The sequence below is a fragment of the Aulonocara sp. 'chitande type north' Nkhata Bay genome, linkage group LG8 (genome assembly GCF_057382095.1).
Source record: "Aulonocara sp. 'chitande type north' Nkhata Bay isolate Kocher_YH1m ecotype deep benthic linkage group LG8, A_spYH_male_GT1.1, whole genome shotgun sequence".
Classification (NCBI taxonomy): domain Eukaryota; kingdom Metazoa; phylum Chordata; class Actinopteri; order Cichliformes; family Cichlidae; genus Aulonocara; species Aulonocara sp. 'chitande type north' Nkhata Bay.
In genome coordinates, this window is record NC_141351.1 from 24,393,865 (window position 1) to 24,420,371 (window position 26,507).

General features: G+C 41.5%; 2 protein-coding genes and 1 long non-coding RNA gene across 4 annotated transcripts in view; all 3 read right to left on the reverse strand.

Annotated features, from left to right (window-relative positions):
- The window catches only part of map2k6 (mitogen-activated protein kinase kinase 6), a 40,989-nt gene extending 28,675 nt beyond the window's left edge, over nt 1-12,314 (reverse strand). Inside the window, exons 1-2 of one of the 2 annotated variants that reach the window (XM_086304470.1) lie at nt 12,225-12,314; nt 11,936-12,059 (exon numbers count right to left, since the gene is read on the reverse strand). In XM_086304470.1, the coding sequence (XP_086160596.1) occupies nt 11,936-12,026 (91 nt within the window). In that variant the 5' untranslated portion in view covers nt 12,027-12,059; nt 12,225-12,314. Of the gene's footprint in view, nt 1-11,935 lie in introns of both variants that reach the window. The other variant, XM_086304471.1, reaches the window with a different exon arrangement.
- Nucleotides 12,315-14,708: 2,394 nt separating this feature from the next.
- Nucleotides 14,709-20,803, reverse strand: btbd17a (BTB (POZ) domain containing 17a). The gene is made up of 3 exons (XM_086304472.1): nt 20,561-20,803; nt 18,871-19,162; nt 14,709-16,768 (listed from the first exon to the last, which is right to left on the reverse strand). The coding sequence occupies exons 1-3, from the start codon at nt 20,643-20,645 to the stop codon at nt 15,694-15,696; spliced, it is 1,452 nt and encodes a 483-aa protein (XP_086160598.1). The 5' UTR covers nt 20,646-20,803; the 3' UTR covers nt 14,709-15,693.
- A 1,318-nt stretch (nt 20,804-22,121) lies between these two features.
- Nucleotides 22,122-25,144, reverse strand: LOC147323851 (uncharacterized). The gene is made up of 4 exons (XR_015130846.1): nt 24,826-25,144; nt 24,083-24,246; nt 23,465-23,505; nt 22,122-23,380 (listed from the first exon to the last, which is right to left on the reverse strand). It is a non-coding gene; the product is annotated as an uncharacterized LOC147323851 (long non-coding RNA).
- Nucleotides 25,145-26,507: the final 1,363 nt, after the last annotated feature.

The following is a 26,507-nucleotide window of genomic DNA, read 5'->3' on the forward strand; positions in this document are numbered from 1 at the left end:
ACAGCAGAGGAAAATCCTAAATTTATTCCTGTTATAATGTAACAAATACATCAATTAATGAAGCATATTCACAAATTTAGTCCTTTTATAGAAGCTCAGATTTACCAGCTTTTGCTCTGCGCTCACAGCACCATAAAAATAAACATGTAATTTCTCTTTGACTTGCTTTAACACATCAGTCCGTTGATGAAGATCCAAAGATCCCTCCATGTCTACATTTTACCGGAATATACAATGTCTACAGCAGTATATTATAAAGAAACTACAAAAAAATAAAAATACAGCATTAAAGCATGAATGAATCAAACCATCCACTTGACAACTGCCACTGTTTTTTCTCCATTTTAACATCAGCTGGCATACTAAAACAGCATTCAAAGTGAGTGCTGCCTGGACAAGGCCAAAAGATATTTAAGGAGATAAAGTGATATTTATATGATGGAGAGATTTGAGACGCCAAAGCATGACTGCTAATTTGCCACAAATGCTTCTCGCTAGCTGACTGGAATGACTACAAAAACTCCACTTCCTGCTGTTACAGTAACTTCACACTAAGTGCAACACAAACAATGAAAGCTGACAGGACACGGACCATTTCATTTCAATAGTTTAACGCTGTTTTTAATTATTATTACTTGCAAAAGATTTGTGAATGCAAATTTAAAACTGACAGGAAGAAAAGATACGAACAACACTAGTGTTTCCCTTTAGGAGACATGGGTGGATTCTATCACTATTCAAAAAAGATGCAACATGATAAACAATCAGTTTAAGCACTAAACACAGTCAAAGAAACCACAGCAGAACAGAAGTAATGAGTTCATATTTAACTTTTGCATAAAAGGCCAATAGCACTTTTTAACATAATATTCTCTATAGGTGAGAACAAGAACCGGCAATAACAACAACTCATCCGTGCTTCTCAGCCTGATGGAACTTGAATTGGATTTAAAAGGTAACCTGGTAACAAACAAATAAAAACACAACCTCTGTAGCGGAAGTAACGACAAGTTCCACATTAAGAGAAAGGAAAGATTAGCACTGTTGTATGCATTAAGCAGACCTGGAAGTTTGTCAGATGATTGACCTCAGTGTCAGGACAAAAGCCTCACTGTGTGATCACACTGAAGCGACAGCATCCTTTTTCCTCCACAAGTGAAAAATGCTTCTGCCTTACAGCAGCAAGGAGATCATGAGACAAGAGACAACATGTTCCTCAAAGCCAGGAGACAGCGTTATTCTCCACACTATTGCGGGAATATTAACATGCATGGCATATTCCAGCAAAATCAGTGGCAACATGCAGCAGGGCCAACATGAACAATAAGGGCAGTAGGTGCAAAATGCATCTAAAGCGCTGCTTTAGATGCATTTTGAGGGCTGCACAGCTCAAAATCTGCTGCAACTCTGATGAGAAATGACAAGAAGAGAGGAGCAAACAGAGGTGTAGGAAAGAAGCCGAGAGAAGGTGGTGGAGGGTTGGAGGGGCAGAGCATTATGTAATCTCTGTGGCTGGAAGGAAAATGCACAAGCTCAGCTTTGTAACAAAATACAAGACCACATCCTTAAATTATGCTTCAAGTAAGGATGTTATAGTGCCAAAAATTGACAATCAGCAATTTCACAATTTTTGCTACACTCTTCAAGTAAAAGGACAAATGAGGGAAATGAATTTAAATGAGGGACCTGCTCATTGGCAGGTCTCTCGTTTAAATTTACATCTACCAGAAGAGATTCAGACGCTTTTCCTCACACTGCAACTTTTTATACCCCATCATTTAAGGGCCACGCCTTGATATCTTGGTTATGTAACGTAACCGCAGATTCTATGAGTCCAGGCTACCTAACAGTTTACAAATGCTAACACAAAAAAGAAATGCTAACACAAAGAAAACGCTACATTACATGGTACACAATATTTTCATGCAGCGTTGTTAGCATTTCCCAAATTACCTGCATCATGACAGCTAAAGTCTCTGCTAGCCAATGCTAGCTAAGTTTAGGTTGCACTACAAAGTAGCCCTCAACAGGTCAGTGTTCACTGGCTTCAGATCAGATTTTAAAGTTTACACATACTCCACACAGCTTTGGCATTCATGCAGACAGTTAACGATAATGCTAACATTACACACATTAACTGTGCTACCTCCTAAAACATTGGATATTGCAATAAAAAATAAAGAGCTTATTTGGTTCACATCCGAAGGCGAGCCAAACAAACAGCATTTCCTATAAAACAGCTCACTTTGCAGTGGACTTTGGGTTTTCTAACCATGCAGACCTTTTACACACACTAGAAAACTTTAGCACTCAAGCAAAAACTTTATACATACAGTCCATTTTATTCCAGGTTAAAGAACAAATTGCTGCAAAGCGAGAGCTACCACTTAGGTTGTAGCCAGACAGACAATGTAAAGCTAAACCAAAAATCCATGTTAAGGGAAAGTTAAAGGCTTAAAAGCCAGCATGGAAACTGTAATACAGAATTTGGATTGAAAGGAGGAAACAACTCAAACTTATCAGATCTGAATGCCTCAAAGAGAAAGAGTGTGAACACAGTCTTTCCATTTAGCTACTTTCTTCCTGCTTTGATGCAGAGTCCTGGTAATTCATTGACTTTGGTGCCGACTTGTGCAAACTACTATATTTCAGTTTGATAGGTAGTGGAGTGGAATTATAACATAGCATAGCATGATAAACTAAAGTGCTTATAACTCAAGACTGCCCGTCAGTAAAGTACTTGCATAAAAAGGCATTTCAAAGCATACAAGGAAGTGTAGTGAGCAAGCTAAAACTATTCTTTCTTCAGATTATGTTACATAACTGACATGCACAACTCCTTTTATTCTTGCTGAGCTCAATATCAAACTTGAACACTGTGGTAGTGGCAGTGTGGGTTAATTAAAAACAGCAGTACATATCATTCCCGGTGATTTGCAGCACATGAGCTCAAGTATGCAGTGAAATGCCAGAGGGAGGCCACGGGAGATGAGCGCCTGCACGGAGACACTCCTTGTTCCCACTGAAACCGGCGAGAACAAGGAAGGTGAGTAATTAGATATAACACACGCAATTATTTCCGTCTCAAGAAGTGACGGTGACAAGAGAAGAGCCGAGGGAGACAATGCTTCCAGTTTCTGCCCCACCCAGCATGAGCATGCAACCAGCCTTGCATGTCATGCATGACAGTTTGAGAGCAAGAAAAAAGGAAATAATGCAGAGAAGAATGTTTGCAGGAAAGACAGTGCTGCAGAAACAGAGGCAGAGTGCATACAGAAAGCCTCAATGTGTGAGGGCCTGAGGGCTAATGAGCCCGGATGACGGGGGGAACGCATGGTGCCAGCTGCTAACCCACACATGCACTCCGGCTGGAATTCCAACAATCCCAAGAGTTCCTCAATGGAATTCCACAGAGCCAGAGGAAGAGAGATCAATCACAGAGGGAGGGAGGAAGCAAACAACAAATACTGACACAAGGACAGTAAAAGACAGCAGCACAGAGGGGAGGGCGGCTGGTGGCTGGTTTGAAAATAACTCCAGCCAGAGCCCCTCGGCTGTTTGTCCCCCCTCCGACCGCTCTGGCAGTTTGTGAGATACTCTACACTTCCAAAGATTGCAGCTCCTTTAGGTTACAGCTGTTGGAACCTCCTTTGGGAATCATGTCGTCACTGGCTCCTGCTACACTTCCTTTGCACTCAGTTCAACCTGAATGATTCGCAGAAAGCGGGGTGTCGACTTCAGGTCACTTCAGAGCACAAATGCTGTTTCAACAGGCTGAAACCAGGTCAAATACCTGAGAACAAGACTGCAAGGCCTCCCAAGGCTTAAATATGTGGGGACATCAAAGATCTTGCTGGCTTAAACACTTCGCTTTGTGTCTACTTGGCTGGCTAACTGACTGGTTTGCCAATAGAGTTGTCCCATGGGGTCAAACTAGCGTCACAAGTTTAGATAAAAAACATTTAAAGCTTCTCTTAGACGACTGGAAAGAAAAGCGAGTGGACTTCAAGTCTGTTGAGGACTTTTCACCTCTCATCCGGAAGCTTCTTTGTCCCTTTAATGGGCCGTTGACCCACTATCGATCATGTGCCCCATCACACAAGTCAAGGTGTGAAAAACTGTGTGAGTCATTATCAGCCAAGATTTCAGGTGAAACCATTGTGAGACCTTGCCTCACCCCATCATGTGACCGATTGAGATCAACTGAGGCAAGATGTGAGCGGGCGTTAAGGCGCCTGGGAAGGATCTCAAAACTGGATCGTAGGTGGATTGTATGAGGGGTGAAGCATACATAAATTAGTTCAGTCGCTTTTCTTTCCAAGCGCATTAGATTACCATGACCTGGATGACTGGCATCTTCCTAGTGCTATTTTTTAATTTGTTGCTCAACAAGTTGGAGAATATTTTCATGTGAACAACTACAGACGACATGAATTCAACGTATATCAAAAAATAGATAAATTACTGACGTAGTTGGGAACCAACATCCTGGACAATCCAGGGGCAAAACCAACCAATGTGCATGTGGATAGATATTCAGTGATTAATTACTGGGCTATTTTTCAAACCAGTAATGACAAACGTATAAGCAAGCATTCAAAATAGCCACAGAAAAAAAAAAAGACAATTTCTTGAAGTGCTTGCTTTTTTCCACCTTCAAATTCAGTCTAGGGACTAAAATATTGCGTAAAACACAGCCCCTCCCTTGAGATACTGTCTAAAAATGTAAATAACATGAGGTTTGAATCCTTTTACTGATCTACAGCCCAGCTTTTTTTTTTTTTTAAATCAAGCACTTTTCAGAGTCAAAGTCAAAGCGGCTACATTTTTACAGCAATTCCAAAGTGACTCAAGTCTGACAGGCTACATGACAAATACGGCTATTTTAATAATGTACCCACCAGCGGGGAAGAGTGTTGACTGCCTCTTGTACTCATGATGGTCAACAAATAGGTCTTCACCTCCAGAACACTTAAAAAGACTGAGTCACCGATGCGGCATGAACTATAATTTCTGCATCCATACAGTTAATATGGGAGACCGTGTCCTTGCATTAAGCGTCCTTGTAAGATAAACCGAAATTAACATCTTTGACCTGTTTTAGATTACATATGGCTGTTTGTGTTGCTCCTGCAACTGACCAATCACAATGTTTTGATGTTAAAGCTTTGCAAATTGAGGGAAAATACTAAAATAGGACATGTAATGTGTTGAGATAAAGAGAAGCCACATAAAGAGAAGACCATGGGGGGTCAAATAAATGACAAACTCGGGGAGTAAATCTGAAGATATTCATTGCTGTCAGTTTTTGGTTAGGTTTTGCCACATTAACTATGGATTAAAATACTTTTCAGGTTGGCCTTTCTTTGTAGCCGACACACCGGTAGACACATTTCTGCCACGTGCATCTTTATCACTCCCAAGGTGCCAAGCTGTGACAGAATGAAAACCTGATTAGACAGTTACATTGATGGCCCTGGAGCCATCAATAACAATATGAAAATATCACATTTTGCCCTGTGATGCCAAGGAAATGTATTCGTCCATCCCAAGTCAAAATTCGATCCACGGCCGGAGCCAGAACATGTGGAATGAACAGGCAAACAACTCTGATGGAATTGGTTACTCATCAATTCAAAAAAAGAAAAGAAAAACAAGGATCAAAGGCAGAGGACATGAGAGTCCGTTCATTGTCTTTACATCCAATCACACACACACGTGCACAAATTAGAGAAAAAGAAAAGTTAAATGTACATTTAAAACAGTACTGTAAAGGGCAGTCCATTACAATTATAAACACACCGAGCCACAACAAAATCAAGGCTAAACAACCCATTTTAAACCGCGTCATTAAAATTGCAGCCATCTGCACGAAGTACTCTCATTGAGAAATCTAGCTGTTACAGTGCACGGTGGACAAAACATAAGAGACATTAATGAACTGACACTGGGACAGTTCAGGGTCAGTAGCTGAAGGTTCAGACTGTCCTCAGTAAAATATGATGATTTGATGATTAAACATGCAAAAAGAACCAAACGAGCAAAGGAGAAACATGTTATAACTGTGATTACCTAAATGTTCTGTTAAATCCAGCCATCAAAAAAAATGTATTTTCTTTCGGTATGTGCACAAACATGTAACCAAACATAACCCGGCTGAAATTGTCCTTTTTGTCCGTCCACTGCCGAGGTGCTAACTGCAACCGGTGATGGGTTGTTTTATTCAACACAAGTGCTTAAAAAAATAAATGGATAAAAGCTGTTGACTGCTGGGTAATGTCAGCATGAAGAGTACCTTCAGACTGAACTCGTACAATTTATACAGGTTTTAAATTCTAGCTAGAGAAAATAGCTGCCAGTAAAACCACTTTTCTACATTGTCGTCTAAATGAGGAGTGAAATGCTGGAGAATAATTAAATTGTCTTCAGGCAGACGTTCAGCATTCAAATCCAGACAGTCACACATCGCCCCACTGAAGGGGCGAAAGGATGATTTCAAATGCATGGTGCTCAGTGTTTTATGGAGCTGGCATGTAAGCAGGAGGACTGATCATCAATCTTCATATATTTTTCAGGCAATTCTAAATTTAGCAGCACAGACAGAAGAGCTGCAGGTTGGAGTCAAAAAGCCCACGGGTAAACATGCAGCAATTACAAGGAGTACATTAACATCTGCATCCATCTGCACTCAGTTTATTTGCCTTCACTATCTTACAGTGCAGAGCTGTGTAATGAGATCCTCGCCCTCATTCTCATCTCGCCTCAGCAAGAAAATCTCAAATCCTGCTTCCATTGAGACATTTTCTGCACAGCACACACACTCTGGAATATCTCATTATTCTCTACACAACAGGGCTGGAATAAAAAGGAATGATTTGTTGTCTGGATCCAGTGGATCATCTGAACAATGCTCTGAACAACTCTACTGTAACTGCAAGAGGGGGGAAAAAGCCACTACAGAACTGGAAGCAGACCAACAATCAGTCCGTCGAAACAGCAAATTTAGTATCCGCGCAGCTGAAAACGCAGCCTCCATTTGCATGACAAACGGGACATTTGTGCAAGGGGTGCGAGGGCCGGCCGGGGCTGCAGGCGGGACACGAGCTGGGAGGGCCGTCACTGTGCACAGTGCACAGCAGTCAGGGTAAAAACCTTGTTGGGCAACATTCAAGTAGAAGCAGCAGCAAGACTTTTAGCCGTGTCAGAACAGAAGGAGAGGCAGCTCAAACCTCATCACATTCTCTTCTTCAGTCACACTTCTGTCAACGTTAGTTTTTCTTAAAACATTTGACTGACCAACATTTAAGAACACGAGTCGTTTCTCTTGGGGAGATGAAACATTTGAATATTTACCTCCCCTAATCATTTGAATCCAGTCTAGAATGCATATGTGAGCAATTTCTGAGCCCCTCCCAGGCAATAATTACAGCTGAAATTACCTCCTGTTTTCCTGTGAAGCTGCCGCTCTCGCTGTAATTTAAATCCCATCCGGAGCCACGTCCTTACATTTCACAGTAAATCTTTCAGTGTTTAGAGAGAGGGGAGACATTTGCTGTGGTAATGTGGGCTCCAGGTAGGCCTTAATGTTCTCTTCAAGTCTCATTTTAGGCCTGTATTTGTTATTCATTAAAAGCATAGAGGAACATACATTGCATATGAGTGTAGTTCACATATTACTAATGGAAACTAAAGAGAAATGGTTACATAGTTACCTTGATGATACACATCAGTATGTACAAATGAATAACACTGACTCTGGTTCACTTCTGGGGTTCCACAAGGTTCAGCACTGGGCCCTTTTAACTCTTCATATTGTACACAGATGGTATGTGTTAAAATTCACTTTATTTTCTGCTGACACTAACTTATGTTGCTCTGGTAAAAGGTCTGGAACAGCTGCGGAATAAAGTGGAAAGGGAACTGAAAGTTTTAAAGAAACAGTGTGGCATTACTAAAATGTATCAACCCAACACATGGAATAGGGCTGTGCCATATCAAACCATGCACAATAATACTGGTATAATATTTAGCTTGAGTTGAACTCGTATGACAGGAAGAACAAGCTGCGGATGGAAACTACTGAACACCTGAAGTTATATGGGAGGTCAAAAAGCAACTGGTTAAAAAACTCGGCCCAAGATACAACATCTCAGGTGGAAAGTAAATTAAAGTAAAAAATTTCAATTTTATTATCTGGCAATACTGTGCAGCTCCAGAGTTACTTTAGTAAGCAGTTGCTTTCTACTTTTACTTAAAATGTCCAGAGAAAACACTACCCAGGGTAGGGCTGTGCGATATGACCAAAATCTCATATCCTGATATAAAACATCCCGATAACGATATAAATCACAAAGATTTAACATTTTCTGTAAATTCTGTGAATCTCGGGCAGCTCGACTTGCGTGAAGTGTTTCCAGCTGTGCGTCGTGTACCTGGAGTCGAGTGTTTTAACCGATGCATTAAATGATGCATTTTTAGATATAAGTTGTAACGGCCGCCGTTTTCTTTGTGAGTATTTATTACACGGCGTGCTGCGGGGAAAAGGTTTACTTTTTAGCACCTGACGGCTCTTTTTTGCTTCTTATCCGTAAATACTCTGCATCTTTCACGTGATTCAGGTTTTTTTTTTAAAAGTCTCAACAGGATCTTGAGCTTTATTGTGAAAGGTTTATGTGGAAAATAAACAAGCGGACACACGATGGTTTTACTGTCGTTGTTGCTAACGACAACGCATAAAAACAGGTGCTTGTCCGTCTGTAGTGTGGTTATATTAAATATAAGAGAAAGAGAGAACTTTAAGAAATTAATATAGCCACTACAGTGACCATCAAAACGATGAAAAAATATTGCCGTAAACAGTTTATTTTGCGACACCACGAAACAAACGATGGCGTAAAATGAAACGATAGACGTTTTTATATCGTCATCCGATATATATCGTTATATCGAACAGCCCTAACCCAGGGTACTTTGCTCTACTTTTTCTGCTGCTGGCACATTGGGTAGTTTATCATACTGATGTGTCTGCTGTGACGACCCCTTAAAAAAAAAATAAGGGAGCAGCTGAAAGTTGCTTTATCATCAATGACAGTCGCTGGTTGAAACTTCCCTTTAACCTAGTTTGCACTAATAACTGTTGGTTCCTGTGCGCTTCAGTTACCTCTATATCGTCATAAATGGCATTACTACAAATTTTCTTGAAATATCACAACATAAATTATGAGGCTATTGATAGCAAGTAATATGTAATGTAATGTAACCAATAAACGCAACATTGTGATGAATAATGATGAAATATAGTTCATGAAAATAGACTTTTTGGGTGTGATAACCAACCATAAATTATGTTGCAAAGCGTACACATAGATACATACACTTCATAGATATTTTTCAATGATTTCTTGCATGCGTGCATATGCACTCCTGCAACAAACAGAATATAAACCCACGAGAAAACGCTGGATTCTCCTGTTTACATAGCAGGTCAGAAAATTCAATAAGCACCTCTGAACTCTATTCAGTTCTGTATTTGAGCAGTATTTTGTCTGTTCGAGTCAAAATATTTGTTGGCTCCAACATCTCTGGTATGAGAATTTCACTAGAAATCAGAGCCGTAACAATTATGAAAACCCAAAGATAACCAGCGTACTATGATGTGCGACAAAGTAAATTATAAAAAATTTTTTTTCAAAGGTCTACATAATTGCTATAGTTGACTTATTACTGCTCTATATTACCCTAGTGTACAAAGCTGCAATAAACAAAATGTGTTCTAGGTAAAAGGCCTTTAGGAGTCCTTTTATTTCATATTAAAATGTATTTTTTCTCATCCTGATGTATTCATGTCTGAACAGATTTTTACCATAGTAGTTGGTGGAGCTATTTTTAACTCTTTTATACACAGCTCTGTAATTTCATCGGTCTATAAAAGATCACATTTTGTAATCTGTTTTAATCTAATCACATATGTGACACAGCATGTAAAAAGCCAAGAAGAAAATGAAGAAGAAAGAGCCGCACTTTCCAACATTTCCAAAATCTGTTTTCTTAACTTCACTTTCTGCAAATATCTCTCAGAATTTTGTCTGAAAATGTAGCTTAAGGAACAGCTTTTGATGCATAAAATGCAAATACACAGCGCACCTCTGCAGCATGAGGTGAAAATACTCGCTCAGCGCAACCATAGACACACACACACACACACACCTGGGGGCGCGACCTGGCCAGCCAGCCAGCAAAATGTGCCCCCGTTAACAATGCTGCCAACTTTTCCGTCTTTAGCCTGTGGCGATAACGCTGTGTGCTCTGTGATCAGCCGAAGGGTTCTTGCAAACCTCAGTGGAGTTTTTAATCAGAAATTTAATCATTTACAAATGTACTACGAGAGCGTATTTATCTATTAGTATTGATACTAATCCACAGAAAGTCAGAGAAACAACACATCTTTTTAATTTGTTTTGTTTTTTTGTTTGCATTTCATTTAAATGATCGGTCTGAGGCTAGTTTTTACTGTTGTGATGTTTACTGTTTCACACTAAAGGAGAAATATTTGTCAGGTCCAAGATGTCAGAAGCTTTGAGCAGATGTTATAATGACTTGTCATCGTGCAGACATCAGTAAATATATTCACCTACTGAGAAAAGCTGCAGAGCGATCACCAAATCATCTCTCAGCTGAAAGGTGACCAAGTGGATGTCATTTTAAATCAAAGACGAGATCTTAACTGGGCCTACATCCACTTTTCGTGCGACTGCACATGTGCAGTTTTCTGCTTCTACCGACGTCAATGGATGACAACAGAAACCGACTTCTGCTCTCAGGAAAGTCCCAAACCAACTCATTCATCTACAAAACATAAATAAAACGTGTTGCATTATTCACCACGTGATAAGCTGGCTGCAACAAGACAATTCCTCCGTGTGGGTGGACACTCAACTGGAGCAGATAAACAGGATCTGACCATTAGGGGGGCTCTTGCTCTCTCCTACCTGTTCACCTCCTGTGCAGCCTCTCAGTGCGTGCATGTGTGCGTGTGTTAGAGAGAGAGAGAATGCTGCATGTTGTGCAACAAACCAGCCTCACTTTGCACTTCTTGGAAATCACGGTGAGGGGAGAGAAAAAAGGCCCGAGCTGCTCTCACTGCAGCTGTTTGGCTCTTCCACTGCAAGCTCCATTCACTGATGATCTTAAAGAGGCTGCAGGGGGGAAGCTGAGCACAGCTCCTCCTCCACCTCTTGCTGCTGCAGGGTGGTAAAGTTGGGTCAAAAGTGTGACAGGCATGCAGAGGGGGGAAAGCTGCACATCGGTGGACACCCAGGGGTTTGACACATATCCAGTTGCTGGACAGAAGCAGCAGCTGACACACTTTGCAAAGCGCAGAGAGTGCGCCCTGTTCCTGAACCCTCCACCTTAAAGCTCGCGGGTCGCTTTGCCATCAGTTTGTTGCATTTTCTCTCCTCACGACCTGAAACAAATTTGCAGCCTACAAACACACAAACTTGTCCACTGACAGCTGCAGGTTGTCACGTCATGCCACCCCCCACCACCCCCTCCCCTATGCACCAAACCACATATTTAGAGCCCTGCACGCGACAAGGCTTTCATGATTTACCCCGAAAAGCGTGCACGCGCCACGCGTCAACTCGTGCAGAGTTCCTAATAAAGACCGTCTATCTCGTGACTATTAAGGCGCCCCGTGCTCTACATCCCTGCCTGTGCGCTGCTAATAGCGCCAGTACTAGTGAGTCCACACAGCATCGTCTTACCAGGAACTGTGCAAAGGGGAAGATCTCAAACAGGAAATGCAACTGACCCTTCTTAGCCGTCTAACTTTAAAATGCACCGGCCGTTCTCGACCTGCAGCGGTGCACGTTGCAGCTCGTGCAGCCGTGATTGCATATCGCTAGTTTTGCACACATCGGTTTCATATTCTTACCTCCCTTCGACTGAGACATTTCCCCTTTGCTTTGATGAGGGGGAGGGGAAGCACAAAAGACTTTGCCTTCTTTCTCACTCCCTCCCTCCATCGCCCTCGCACTGGAGCTTCAGCGGCTCGCTTTCTGCAACAAAGATGCAAAAACACAAGCCTCGATCTTCATGCACTTGGAGCCTTTTCGCGTCCGAAGCGTGCGCGTCCGTGCGCAGGGCGCCGGGACGGATGCACGGCCGTCGGGAAATCAGGTAATTCTGCAAATGCACTGCAAAGAATTCTCCGCAGCACTTACATGATGGGCCAAGGCTGGCAGCGGAAAGCTCCTAACTTGGATCAGTGTGAGCCCCTGCGAGAGAACGTTCTTCCTGCTTGGGCCGCGGAGGCTTGTGGGAAATGTAGTGAGCGCTGCGGCGTTTTATTTTCGAAACTGCAAAGACGCTGAAGTTTGTAACGTATCCTAAAAAAGAGTGGGTGTGGGTTTCGTCTGTGCACACAGGATGCAATGGAAACACTGACTGTTATATTCATTTCTGGTGGGTTTTGTACATTTTCAGCATCGATTTCATGATGCAATAGTTTGTAAAACACATAAAAAAAATCTTGCACCAGCTAAGAAATCTGCACATTCTGTAATAAATTCAATCTGTATTCGTTAAAAAGTCACTCTCAGCTTCTTTTCTTATTATTCTATATTATTCTTAGAGATATTAGAGAGTGAACTCCTAAGGGAGCTCTTGGTAACAGCAAGGAGGAAGAACTCCCTTTTAACAGGAAGAGAGTTCCATGAGATTCAGACTCATGCAGGGGCCATACGCTGTGACCTTTGTGGGGTTTTTGCTTTCCAATATAAAGCCCCTTCAGGTAACTGTTGTTTTGATTTGCCACTTAATAAATAAAACTGAATTGACTGGAGACAAATTAGAAAAGCGAGGCTGAAAGAGTTTAGACGTGTGCTGAGGAGGGATCGTGGATACAATGGACAAGGGATTTTAAAGATGAAGCTGCCAGGAAAAGAATGAGGATCACAGATGTAGTGAAGGAGGACATTCTGAGGGTTGGGGACAGGGTGGGATGGAGGCAGCAGATCCACTGTGGCAACCCCAATAGGGAACATCCAAAGGAAGAATTATGATAGAAATTGGTTCAATGTTTTTTAAATTAGCTGATTAAATCATACCATGGATCAAAGTCAGCACAGAGAAAGCAAAAACAGTCAGTGGGAGAAAGGTGAGTGTGGCAGGTCAGTAAGGTTTAAACCCGTGGCGCTCAGGGATTACTCGAGCCTGCACTGATTTCTTTATTTGAGACTGAGCAAGTTTAATATGAGCAACGAGCAAAGTACAAAAGTTCAAGCACTGATTATGCAGCAGAATTATTGCTGCATTATTATTACTGTTCCTTTCATTTCTGTGCAGCTTTCTGCTGTTGAGCTCTGTGCATCACTTTATTATTTATAGAATTATCATCTGAAGAGTCAGCAGTGATGTCAGTGCAGTGAAAAGTAAAAAAAAATATAAATTTGCATAAAAGGAAACTTGATCAAATGAATCGCAGGTGTTTTAAACACTCTTTGTTCAGGTGTCTGCAAAGAATCCAGACAGAAAACGCTGTGAACCGTAGAGCAATAATATCACGTTAATAAGACGTTACAGGGGCTGCGAGGTACAAAACACAACAATATTTTAGAAATCACAACAACACTTGACTTTACAGAAAAGTTCATGATGTTTTTTCCGTTTCAGAAGATGAAACCAAGTCCTCGGTGACGAGCTCATGTCACTTCTTCTTTCTGTTGTCTCAGCATGTTTTTGTTAGTAAGTTTGAAAGAGGAGGATGGAATCGACGTGATCTGTTTTCTGAATTTTTGCCTTACACCTGAGAATCACAGTAGAAGTTAAACACAGAAATATATCAGGATTATCCTACAGTACATGTTAATGAAGCCATAATAGTACATCTATGTGATAAAAACAAAAAAAACTTTTATTTGCATGTAATAAAGCAGTTTTGTGGTTTTAATAAGAAAAAATATCATAATAATTTTTCATTTTTCTTATTTATTTTAAGTCTATTAGATTTGGAGGGGATGTTACGCGTTGTGTCCATCTAAGGCAAGCATTTTTTTTTGGTCTGCTTAAATGAAGCAGTTGCAATATCAAATCAAAATTTATTTCTATAGCACATAATAATACAACAAAGTTGACCAAAGTGCTTCACAGTCGGTCAGAGCAAAAGGATAAGACAGAATAAAAAGAAACAGTTAAAAGGAGGGCAGGAAACAATATGACGATCGTGGCTCGAGAGTTGGGAGTTCGCCTTGTAATCGGAAGGTTGCCAGTTCGAGCCCCGGCTTGGACAGTCTCGGTCGTTGTGTTCTTGGGCAAGACACTTCACCCGTTGCCTACTGGTGGTGGTCAGAGGGCCCGGTGGCGCCACTGTCCGGCAGCCTCGCCTCTGTCAGTGCGCCCCAGGGCAGCTGTAGACTGGATCAACTCAGAGGAATGAATATAAGGAGTCTGGGAGCTACGACAGCGAAGGCCCGATCACCTCTGGACTTCAAACGAGACCTCGGTTGCGTCAGGAGTTTGATTGGAAGATCTAAGTGACTTATTAGGGAGTTCGTTTATTAGGAAGGAGTTTGCATAGATAGCTGGGAGCCAAATGATTTAAAATTTTAAATGTAAGCTTGGTTCTGCTTACTTACATGTTTTGTTTTGTTTTTATATCTGACAAATAAATTTGATAAAGTAAAAAAAAAACAATTGATAAACTGACATTTGCCAGAAAATAATTTTTTGCATGTGGTGACAAAACATAAGCCGGAAGACAATCAGGACAATATTCAGTTTAGTTTTTAAAACTTATGAAACAATCTTTATTACCAGGCGACACTGATTAATGCAGCAGTGGATGTAAGTAACAGCATCGATCACATTAATGGATTCGCTAACGAGGTGCTGCGACATCGGTGAGAAGGAGTACAGGTTGGGTTTCTAAATAAGTTATAACATACAAGTAGAAGAAAAATGTTTAAAAAAATCAATTTACTTTCCAGTAAGCACTGAATTAACAATTTACTGATTTAAAAAATTGAGCCATCTACAATTTTTCAACCATATTTCACAACAACACAAAATATAATCAAAAAAACAAAAACAGCTAATACAAAATCCATCAGCATACATTAACATCAGGGTATAATTTAATCAGCAAAGCTTTAGATCAGTGCACACCGGGCAGTGAATATCAGCTGTGACCCCTTTATGTGTAAATGGGGTATAATAGCACCAATAACAAATCAGTGTATGACAAAGGAACAACCTCAAGAATAAAGGACGAAGCTGGTGATGTTCTGCATTTTCCTGAGTGCCAATAAATCCCATAAAAAGACCAAAATTATTAGCGTGTTAGCCCATACGTCACTTTAAACTTTAATACCCAAGGTTTTTATGGTGCAGTAATTTTCTCAGATAGTTGGATGCTGTGTTTTTATTAAATACTCTTCAGCCTGGATGAAATGGTGCATTTCTTGGGGACTAATTTCAGTGGCAGATTAATTTCTGTTTGGTCCTCTAGTGAGTTTTTTTCAGCACTTGGACAAGACGAATAAAGACTGTCACCATCTTTCCATTATGATTTTACCCTCACAAAATGCTCTCAGGCAGTCCTGAATCAGGATCTTTGTTTTTTATTTGCTCAGTGACTCCAATGACTCAGGTCCACGTCTCCATGATGGGATATGAGTGAGGGTTGGAGTGAGGTTAATTCTTGGTGCTTATGAGGGTTTGGTACAGTGGCTTCACAACAATATGGAGGAACAGGGAGCTGTCCATGAGATATTCAGATGTCCGGCGGTACAGGTCAGCTTCGGCCAAGAAATCGCCGTTTTCCTCTGTGCTCTGGTGGAAGTTGTAGACGTGCTTCACCACCACCTTCCCCTGCTGCTGAGCCATCACCAGCACCGTCTTCTGGAAGCTCACTCCAGCAAAGTCGGTGCTGGACGTGGCAGGCGTGATGATGATGCGAGGACGCCCGCCTTCTACGCGAGTCGGCTGCATGGCGCCCGTCTCGGTGTACATGGGCCTAATGCTCAGGGGTAACCAGCGCGGGGAGAACAGGACGTTCCAAGTCACGCGTTTGTTGGCGTCATGGTTGCTGGGCCCCAGCTGGGTCTGGAAACTCATGCTGCGGTCGTCCCGTGTCGGGTTGTTGACGATCCAGGGGGACCCCCACACTGGGGACAGGTAGTTCCTGGGCACAAAGAGGCTACAGTTCACGTCAAAGTATTTGGCCATCTGTAGTGGCGAGGCCGAGTGAAACTGGTAGGACATGTAGAGCAGGTCACGCACCGACTCCTGATAGCGAGCCAGGATTGTGGACTGGGTTTGTAGGAGGAAAAGCTCCCGTGGGGGGATCATGGCGTAGCGCACAGCTCTCAAAGCGTTCTCAGCCGTCAAACCGTCCGGATCGTTCTGGATAATCCACGCCTCCAGGGCTGAGAAGAGCTCCATCTCACTCTGCAGGATGAGGTCTGAACGCTGCAGCAGGGACATAAGCAGCTGGCTGCTGATGGTCACCCACTCGCCGCTCTGCAGAAAAGACGACAGGTTCCAGGCCATGTACTGAAGACAACTGTCCCTCAGAGTCACATCCCCGGCCTGCAGGGCATACTCGTACCAGCCTGCCACGTGGCCTGACGGGGTGTCCCTGGCCAGATTTTGGGTCATGTACTGGGTGATGCCCTGCTGGAGACTCAGCACCTGATACTTAGTGGCCAGCTTGTGTAGAGGAGTGGCCTGGTCCAGACGCAGAGAAAGCTCCCCACAGTACAGATACCTGCACAGAGAAGAGAAGCTGACTCTATGACCACTGCTGGGTGTATTTTAGACATTCTTAGACTCATGCTAAAGCTGGAAAAGCTGCATTTTCATAGCAGACATCTTAAGTCTTAGCATCCACTGCCATTAAGTCTAGAGTTAGGTTTAGGGTTTTGACTATGATACCTTTCAAATTAGGTATCATAGAAAAATTAAGTTAATACAATAATTATAACATTGCACTTTTTCTGTTAATGCGGTTGCAGGTAGTTGTTGTACACATCAAAGGGGCTGAGGGTAACTTTCCCAAAGATTAGTATGTCAAAACCTAGGCTGCATCCTTCGGAGGACCCGGCCTTCGCGGTCTACGTGGGCCGGGTCCTTCAAAGACCGATAACGCCGGAAGTGCGAGGCTGTGAAATGGGAGGGTCTAGCCTTCAGATTTGCGTCACCGCTGTCTCAGTGGTGTTTAATAAACTCAGCTGTCTGCTCCTTGCCATCTAAATTATGGCAGGACACTGGCGTAAATTCTCAACCATCTCACACTTCTGTTTAATCAGTTTTCTGTTTGGTGTTTATTCAGCTGTGTGAAACCCACGGAAGATTAATAAAGTTTATTTAATCTAATCTAATCTGATCATTTTAATCTCAGCCAAACCGATTTACTCAGGAACAAATGAAACACTGAAAAAAGCCAAACAATAACATTTTGAAGTTATCTAAATGACTTATATATCATGTTCAACATGAGTAGCGACAGACCCAGTGGGGGAGGGTTGAAAACAATGTGCTGGGAGTTCACTGTTCCCCCGGCTTTAGTGACCCTTGAATCTCCGGATAGCTATCGATCTGATGGGTAACAGACGTCTCCGAAAACATCAGAGCACTTGTGCAAATATGTGATGTCTTGATAAACGGCAGATGTTTCAAGTTTACACAGCTGCATTTTCGTCTGAACATATTTTAAAAGTTTATTTGTGACCCAGAAAGTGTAATTAGAGTAATATTAAAACTAAGTAGCTGCCGTCATTGTTGGAAACTGGAATTGGCTGGGCCGCGCTATCAATTCTGGGATAGGTTGGGCCACGAAGGATACGCCCGACCCATCGTTCAAATTCGGGGGAATGAAGGACGCATTTTTCGGCCGCGTTTGGAGCAGCCTTCGAATTGGGACAGCCTTCATCGCCTGGCAGTGAGGTAATCGGTCTACAAATGCAGCCTCCAAAGGATGCGGCCTATGTTTTGGGACACAGCTTGAATCTTTTATATACAGTCTCTGCTTTAAAGTATGACAGAACAGGGGTATTAGCAAACTAACTTAATGATAGCAAAAAATAATAATAAATCCCAATTTAGGTTAACACAGAGAAATGTTAGCCTTCGTTTGTTCCCTTAAATCCATAATTTACTTAAAAATCCTTTTTCCTCACATACAAAATCTTGAATCATCAGGATTCGTAACATTTTAAAGACCTCATAGTGACCTCAGGTGACTCTAAACCTCTCTTGTTGCTCCAGCAGCTGGAAAGCATTCTTTGTTGATAATGACTGAGAATGAGAAAAAGTCAGAACAGTGGCCTCCTTTCATGATGATTTCCCCCTCACAGAGTGCTCTCACGTAGTCACCAATCCAGTTATTTTTGTTATTTATTAAATTTTCCTTAAAGAAAAAGCACTTGGATGAGCAGATTAATGATCCAAACATCAAACCAGAGGCAGTTAACAGAAAATACACCTTAAGTTAACATCAAAACGAAGTGGTTCTCTTTAGAACAAGAAGGTTTAATCGAAGCAGAATAAGAAAAATAAGCGTAATGTGTGATTTGATTAATCTCATTAGCAGCTGAGATAAAAATAGATTTGCTTATTGATTGCTGTTGCAGGCTTCTCGGTGCTGCTACACTACAGCAGATGCTACTGAACAGCACAGCAGTTTCCTCATTAGTCAATTTGCTTTACATTGTAATCATTGATGGGCTCATATTTAGAGCTGCAGTTTCACACTTCCTCCCTCTAGAGGGTGTGCTAACTCAATCAAACTTAGTTGAAGTGACCCTGAAGGACAAAGGTGTATGTTCCCCTGATGCTGGGGGGGAGGGGCATCCTCTGTTCCCGCCTCACCTGATAAACTTGTCAAACACAGAGGCACAGTCGGAGCTCTCTCTCAGGACCAGCATGCTGCTGTTGCGGCTCAGCAGGATCTCCTCAAATACAGGACTCTGCAGGGAGAGCACCAGGGCGTGGGCCTGGATCACCTTCACCTCGTCCGCATTGGGTGTCTCCACCCGCAGCGACACGTCGCTTCCATTGCCCTGAATCAGGAGGGCCTCCAGACGCTGCACCAGGACCAAGGAATGGCTGATGGTGTCCCCGTTGCTGCCACCATCCTGGGCTCCTTCAGCTTTCGCCATGCCTGGGTTTTTTTTGAGAAAGCAGAAGGAGCTGGTGAATTTAAAGGATTGGATGCATTTCATAAATAAAACAAAGCTGCGTGTGAGTTATTTATTAGGGCAGATAGTGGGGTAGTATCATCCAAATCCATGCCATTGATCAGCCCAGCTGCGCTCGCTGTCTGGATAATGAAGGATTGTGGGTCATGTTTAATTAAAGCTTTGTCTCAGCTGAGGCGGTTGCATCGCAGCGCACCCCCGCCACCCCTCCTTCCTCTGCTAGACCACAGAGTTACTGTAACTGCAGGGATGTGAGCCTCGATTCATATTCTCAAAGTATAGTTGCTCTTTCTGATTCATTATAAATATTTGACACTTTCTTCCCCACGCTGACACAAACAGAGCACGCTGTCAACTTCTGTCTGTCGGCTGTGATGTTCAAAGGAGTCTGAAGGAGAGGAGACCATCCTCAAAAGAGTCCAGATGATGAGAGAACCACAGCAAACAGAATTTTAAATAGTGTGTTTGGCTACATATTTGAAGATTCACTCAGTGAATACAGTCTCTCTGATTTTTGCACTTTCTTAGGGAGCTTACACAAAATATTTGGTCTGAATCATGTGTTTATCTTAAAAAAATGTCCCCCACATATATTTTGTTTTGTTCTCTGGACTTAGAAGCTTTGAAGAAAACTGCTTTTATTTACCTCTTCCGCCACCAGTTGTGTTTGGTTAACATCTGCTTCTTTTTTATAATTGTTTTAGCAGTTTTAAACACCCAAAGTTGTTTATTTCTTTACCTTTTAGCTTCATATTTAACATCAAATAAAACCCAAACCTAACCCCTGATGGATTCCCAGCGAAAAGGTGGATGTCAAGAGTTTTAAAAAAAACTCAGTAACAGTAGAGCCACTGTTACTGTACAGCACTTATTATTAGAAATAAATCTACTACTCATGCACACGAGAGACCAGTTTCAAATGCATGTGGGAAAGTGCACCAATATGAACTATTTGATTGTAAACTGCTAAAAATAAATACCAGTAAGCCTGAGTTTGAAAAATAAAAAACCTGCTATCACTGTGTCCCAGAAAAAAAAGAAGAAGGTCAAGTCACTTTTTCTTTCATACAGCCGCCAAAATGTAAAAAGTGATCTCAGTGAAAACTATTTCCTGCTCCTTTCACAGTTTGGCTCTTTAAATGTACTTCTAGAAAACACATCCTTAGTACTCGTTTGCTCTCACTCAAAATCAAAATCTGTTTCCATGAGAATGAATTCAGTTCAATTTATAGAGACATTTACAGATAAATAAGGCAATATTACAGAAAGACAACCCAACGATCTTCTAAGAGCAAGAATTGACTTTTAACACAAAGAAACTGCCGCATGTCTCAAATGTTCTGTATTTGTGCTCAACGTACCTGCAGCAGAAGCGGCAGCCTCCATCTGAAGGCAGACAGCCAGAAACAGCATCCCAGCGTGGACGCGAGCAGCCTGTTTCACCATCTTTTCTCCTGACTGTCCTTCCCCGTCTATCCTGGAATTCTGCTTCCTGTTGTTCGGAGGATGATGGGGTCTGCGCCCGAATGACGGATAAGACTGGGGGTTCTCCTCACCACGTCCAGCCCACCACCACTACCAACACCATCGATTTGTGGGTGGAAGCAGGCCGGGGTTGTTTCCATGACTACCGCTTTGATCCTGACTTTCCTATCCTTGGGTATCAACGCTGGCTGGACATCATTGATCCAGCAGTGATGCTGTGGGGAACTAACAAAGCTGAGGCTGGGGGGGTAGAGCTGGGATGTTCAAAAAGAAGAAAAAACACAGTCATCTGATAATTTGTTAATGCCTGCAATCATCCTAGTTGTCAAGCTGACATCAGTCTCTCTCCAGGCCACAGACAAAAACACAAAAACACCTCATATAATCTTAATTATTTATATTTACTTATATATAACAAAACAAAACAGTCCTGACCCTGAAGGTGTGCTGCAGTATCTGGCAACAAGATGTTAACAAGATGGGCCGTGGTGATCAGACGGCCATATTCCGTTGCCCACGTGCCCATCTTTGGTGCCTTCAGCAGTGAACGGGGAGTCCGCGTGGGAACGCTGGCTGGTCTGCGGCTGTGCAGTCCCATACATAACAAACTGCAATGCTCTGTGTTGTCTGAGACCTTTCTATCAGAACCAGCATGAATGTTCTGCAGTTTGAGCTGCAGCAGCTCCCCACGTGCATCTGTGAGTCTTGGCTGCTCATGACCCTGTTGCTGCATCACCACTGTTTTTTCCTTGGACCCTTTTTATAGATCCTGATTGGGGGGGGGGGGGGGGGGGGGGGGCGAGGAGAAGGACAGAAACACAATACATAGACTTTAGAGCAGTGAAGTTCTGGTATTTTTGTATTTTTGTGTGTTTTTGGGGTGATTCAGAGAACATGATTGGATGGTATCTGCATGTGGAGGAAGAGCAGTGAGGGTGTTTGCAGCCCCCTGCAGACACACACAGTCTCATTTGGTGGAGATTAGCAGGGCAACAATGGGCCAAAAAACATCTGGAGGCTCTGTAACAGCTGTATCCCATAACCTGACCTCCAGAGTCAATCTAACCATCTTAAACCATCTCCGGGGGGGAGATGGTTTAAGATGGTGAGTCCTATTATTAATATTTTACACAGGATAGCAGTAGGAGTGCCCCGAAGGTGTTCTGGTTTGGTGGTGAGGATGTCTGACATTATGATGTTGAGCTTTTCAGTCTTTTTCATTATCAGTTTAGTTTTTTTTTTCCCAAAAATGACCCCAAAATAAATTGCACAACACATTTTCAAGCAATACATTTTAAAAAAAAGGCAGAAGTAGCGAATATGATGTAAATTAAAAGACATATTTACAGGTTAATATTACATTTTTTTATTTTTTAGAATAAATCCTCCACTTTCAAAAACTTTACATTTTTTTGTAATTATTTCATGGTTCAGGCTTTAAATGAAAAATTGAACTTGACAGTGTGTAGTTATTTATCAAGTCAAATAAAGACCGGTGAACTGACATATTTAAAGCGTAGCAGTTTTATCAGGGATATCCTCCCGCCTGCATTTACAAACTCCACATCCTGATAAGTGTGTCAGTCTGTTCACCCCGTTCACCACATGTGCGTGACACAGAGACACAAGCAATTTATTCACAGCTCCAGGCTACGGCACGCTTCATCAGGACCGTGAGTAAGTTAAACCATCGATAACCGTCTCTAATTAATCTCCTCATAATCTCCTTTTAAATATGTATAAAAGCAAACTAAAACTCAGAGTCCACAGCCGATGTCTTGGCTGTTTATGTTTATCGTGTTTAGTGCAGTCGATTCTAAATGATGTGATCATGTGACTGTTCTTATCACGGTCTGACTCTGGATAGAAACGAGGTCTCTGTGTCTGGATGTTTGGTCAGTCAGTGATAGTAGCCTTTTAGTGGCCTCGCCTTCCTGTAACATTATTTACTTAAATTATATCCAGTCACATTCATGGGAGCAAACATTTCCATCCTTTAGAAGATTTACAACCAGTCGGCCTGGTCGTCTGCCTCCAGGCTTCCAGGTATCTCTGATTTATGTCATAACATAATAAAGTGATAAAGATAAAATTTCCTCCTGTGATGCTCACAGCTTTCTTTTAATTCAGCAACATTTCTTTCCATAAGTAATGCTTTCGTAAACAAGTACAACACCTTTTCATAAAGAGAGAATCAGACTAAACAGATACAAAGAGGGAAGCGAAAAACAATGTTAGAGGACCGTTCAACCTCATCAGCCAAAGCAACAGCAATATGAATGCAGAAAAAGGCTTTGACAAACTCTGGTGGTCCTTCCTACTTGGATATTTAACTGCAAACATACAGTCACCACATAGAACTGCTTGCCATTTTAGTACGTCAAAATTTCAGCATCAAAAGCTATTTAGTTTAGAACACAAAATTAATTTCTACACTGATCGTCATGTGGGCCAAACAGACTCAAGTGCAGATTCAAAGAACTTGGAATAAAAGTCAAAGGGTTTATTTAGAGAACACCAGGCGTTAGATACAGTGTGCAGGGTAGAGGGCACCAAGGGTCCACCGGAAGGAGGGAAGGGTAATGCACGCTCGATTGCGATCACACACGCCATGCTCCTTCTCGCTCCACGCCACTCTGCCAAAACACTCACGCTCAGGAATCCAGGAAGGGAAACAAGGACAGGTCCAGGGTAATCTATATACAAGAAACAGACGATTAGATCAGCGCTAGAAAAGCACAAGAGATCAGAGAGTTGAATTAAGCCAGAGCTACACTAACGCAGGTTGCACAATGATCCAGCGATGAGAAGCAGTGAGCCACTGCCTTAAGTAGTGGCCATGAGAGTCAGGTTAGTGAGCGGCAGGTGAGTAAACGATCACAGGTGTGTGGGTGGAGCCAGAGGAGAGAGAGAGAAACATATGCCAACAGAGTGAGACACAGGGACCATGACACTGATAATATATTACTGTATCTAAAAGAACCCACACAGCAAATCCAGCATGTCCAAATTAACACTGTCAGATTTGATTTCAACACTATTAAAGTGTCTATATGGGTCCACACCAGAGAGTGTTAATTTAACTCTTTTTGGAGAGTTGGTACGTTAACTCTGATTTAGTGTTAAACACCAAATCTGTCTGGAGTTGATAATTTAACACTTGGTGTTAAGAGTTTATATATTAACTCTCAAAGAGTATTTTAGTTTAACTACGTAAGAGTTATCTTCTAATTCATTCTAAAAAGTGGGAATTTTACTGTTCTGAACTTCTAGAAATTTCTTTTGGAAATAAACATTTGCTAAAAAGATGCAATGGTTTTTGAAAAACATTTATTCTGAACTGTGCACCACAATTTCAAAACATTTTCTGAAAGATGTAACAGTGTACATGTTCTCACTTTCATTAGAATTTTGTTTATCAAAAGGTCTGACATGGTAAATGCAAATAACAGCGTTCTCATCACTTATTTCTTCAATACAATATGCATGTCCTTCATTCATCCCTTTGTGGAACTTCAACGCACTTCTGCTCTCCCCCATATTCCATCTTCACAAGCATATCCTGTGCAGAGATTGAATAAAAATTAGTTGACACTAATTAATGGCACAAATAATCCAGTAAACAATTGCAGCACAGTAAAAAAAAAAAGGAATCCTCTTTGAGCCATTACTTGTGTAAAGTATTTTCCCAAAAGACAAGGACACAGGCAACAGGTAATACTGAACTAAATGTAAAACCTCAACCTTTTTCATTTTTACCTAAACCGTGTGCACAAAACTCTGGAGGGATCTATGCTAACGTAGAACCCAGTCAGGACGTCAGCTACTGCTGTTTGCTCGTTTTTTTAATGGGCGATCGTTTTCAGGCTTCAAGTAGCACCATTATACCAACATTTCACATTCTAGAAATTGTTTTAGGTGTATTTGACCAAAAGTTTGACTGAAAATTCACATGCAAGCTTTTTTCAAGGCTGTGGTATTTGCCCGCAAACAATACCTTTCAGCTAGCTAAAACAGAATATTATGCTATCACCGAGCAACATGGCTAATGCCTTTCACACAGCTTTGTCTCAACTCCAAAGAGCCACAGAAGTAAAAGCTCATAATAATAATTGAAACAATCTTTGAAAAAATGACTTACCAAGCATGGCAAACAACTCAAATATGTAGAGCAAAATGTTCTGAAACGGCTTCACTTCAGCTTCGATTGGAGCCGTGCTGGGGGCGGAGTCTGTGAATTTACTCTGTTGGTGTCATAGCCCCTGTAGGAGTTCAGAGTTAAGAGGTCAAGAGTTAATGTTTCCATTGTAACACCTCCAGATTTGACAGAGAAACACTCATTTTTAACACTCGATTTTAACTACTATCATTTTACACCTCAGAGTTACATTAAAAGAATGTGACTCTACTTAGAGTAAAATTAACTCTACTTTTGCAAGGAGACTATTAACACCAAAAAATTTAACACTTTTGAATTTGCTGTGCACAAACTACATAACAACAAAAATATCAGACTTTCTATAAACTGGTTTAAATCAATAATTCTTCCAATAACAGAGAAATCCTGGAATCCTGCACAGCAACAGCCACACTTCTCATTCCCAGCAGGCAACATCAGGTACCGAGCTATAAATGTCTCGTCCAGACTGTCAGATTTAGTTCACCTAAACGTCACTCCAGGTATTTATACAGGTAGTCCCATTGCAATCCAATGTCTCATGTATAAGAGAGACTTATAAGAGAGAAAATGGGTCTGAAGGCACTTCATTTTTAATAATACTAGCTAACCAGATCATCAGATGGACTCATCTCAGTAAAGCCCCCAACTCTTGGATAGATTGTAACGGCGTCAGACTTCCAGACCTATCCTTTATCCTTCTTCTATTAAACTCCATTAAAGTGTTTCAAGAACACTCCGTGATCTCCACCTTGACAGCTTGGTGGAAAACCCTTGAGATTGGAAACCTGTAGTCTTGCTTCAATTTCCAGATGATAAGCTCATGACAGCCTGTAATCTCATTCAAAGATTTGGATTGGGCAACAATCAAAGGTTTCCTACACTTCACAACCCTTCACCCTCTACAAACATCTACATTTGTAAAAGAGATCTCAAATCTTTAACAAGCAAACAAAACTCTCTCAAAACTGTACAGAGTAATTTCAGTCACAGAATCATTATCCATCTCCCAAAGGACCTTTCAACTGTCTTTGGAGCCTGATTTTTGGACATGGAAATTCACTCATTCAATGCAAAATCTTAATCACATAACACGGGTTGAATAATATGGGTTTCTCTGATTCTGACATTTGCACTCAATGTACTCAAAACACCACAGATGCATATTTCCATGCATTGTGGCTCTGCTCACCTTTGCAGCATTTTTGAGTTGAAATCCCTGAAAAGATTTCCTCCTCATTTGTGCTTACTTGGTAGCATAACCTCGATTTATCTTTCAACAAAGCTGTTTAAATTCACACTCACTGCTCTAACCATCTACAAGAAAAAAAAACTTGTTAACTAGAAAAATTAGCAAATGCTCAGTATTGATACCCTAATAATCTCCTAATTATTATATATAATTAATTATAATTATAATTATTAAAGAATCACAGCAAGTTAATTGGGTGAAATGAGATCTCTGTTTAACACACAACGTACAAACTACAAATATTATTAATTGTCAATCATAGTAAAGACGTATAAGTGTTACTGTATAAGACGGTAACACTTACTGTAGTTACATGCTGCGTCCACTAGAGAGCAGACTGACTGCAGCCAACATTCAGGACTGCTGTGCGGGATCACTCCATGGAAACACCAGG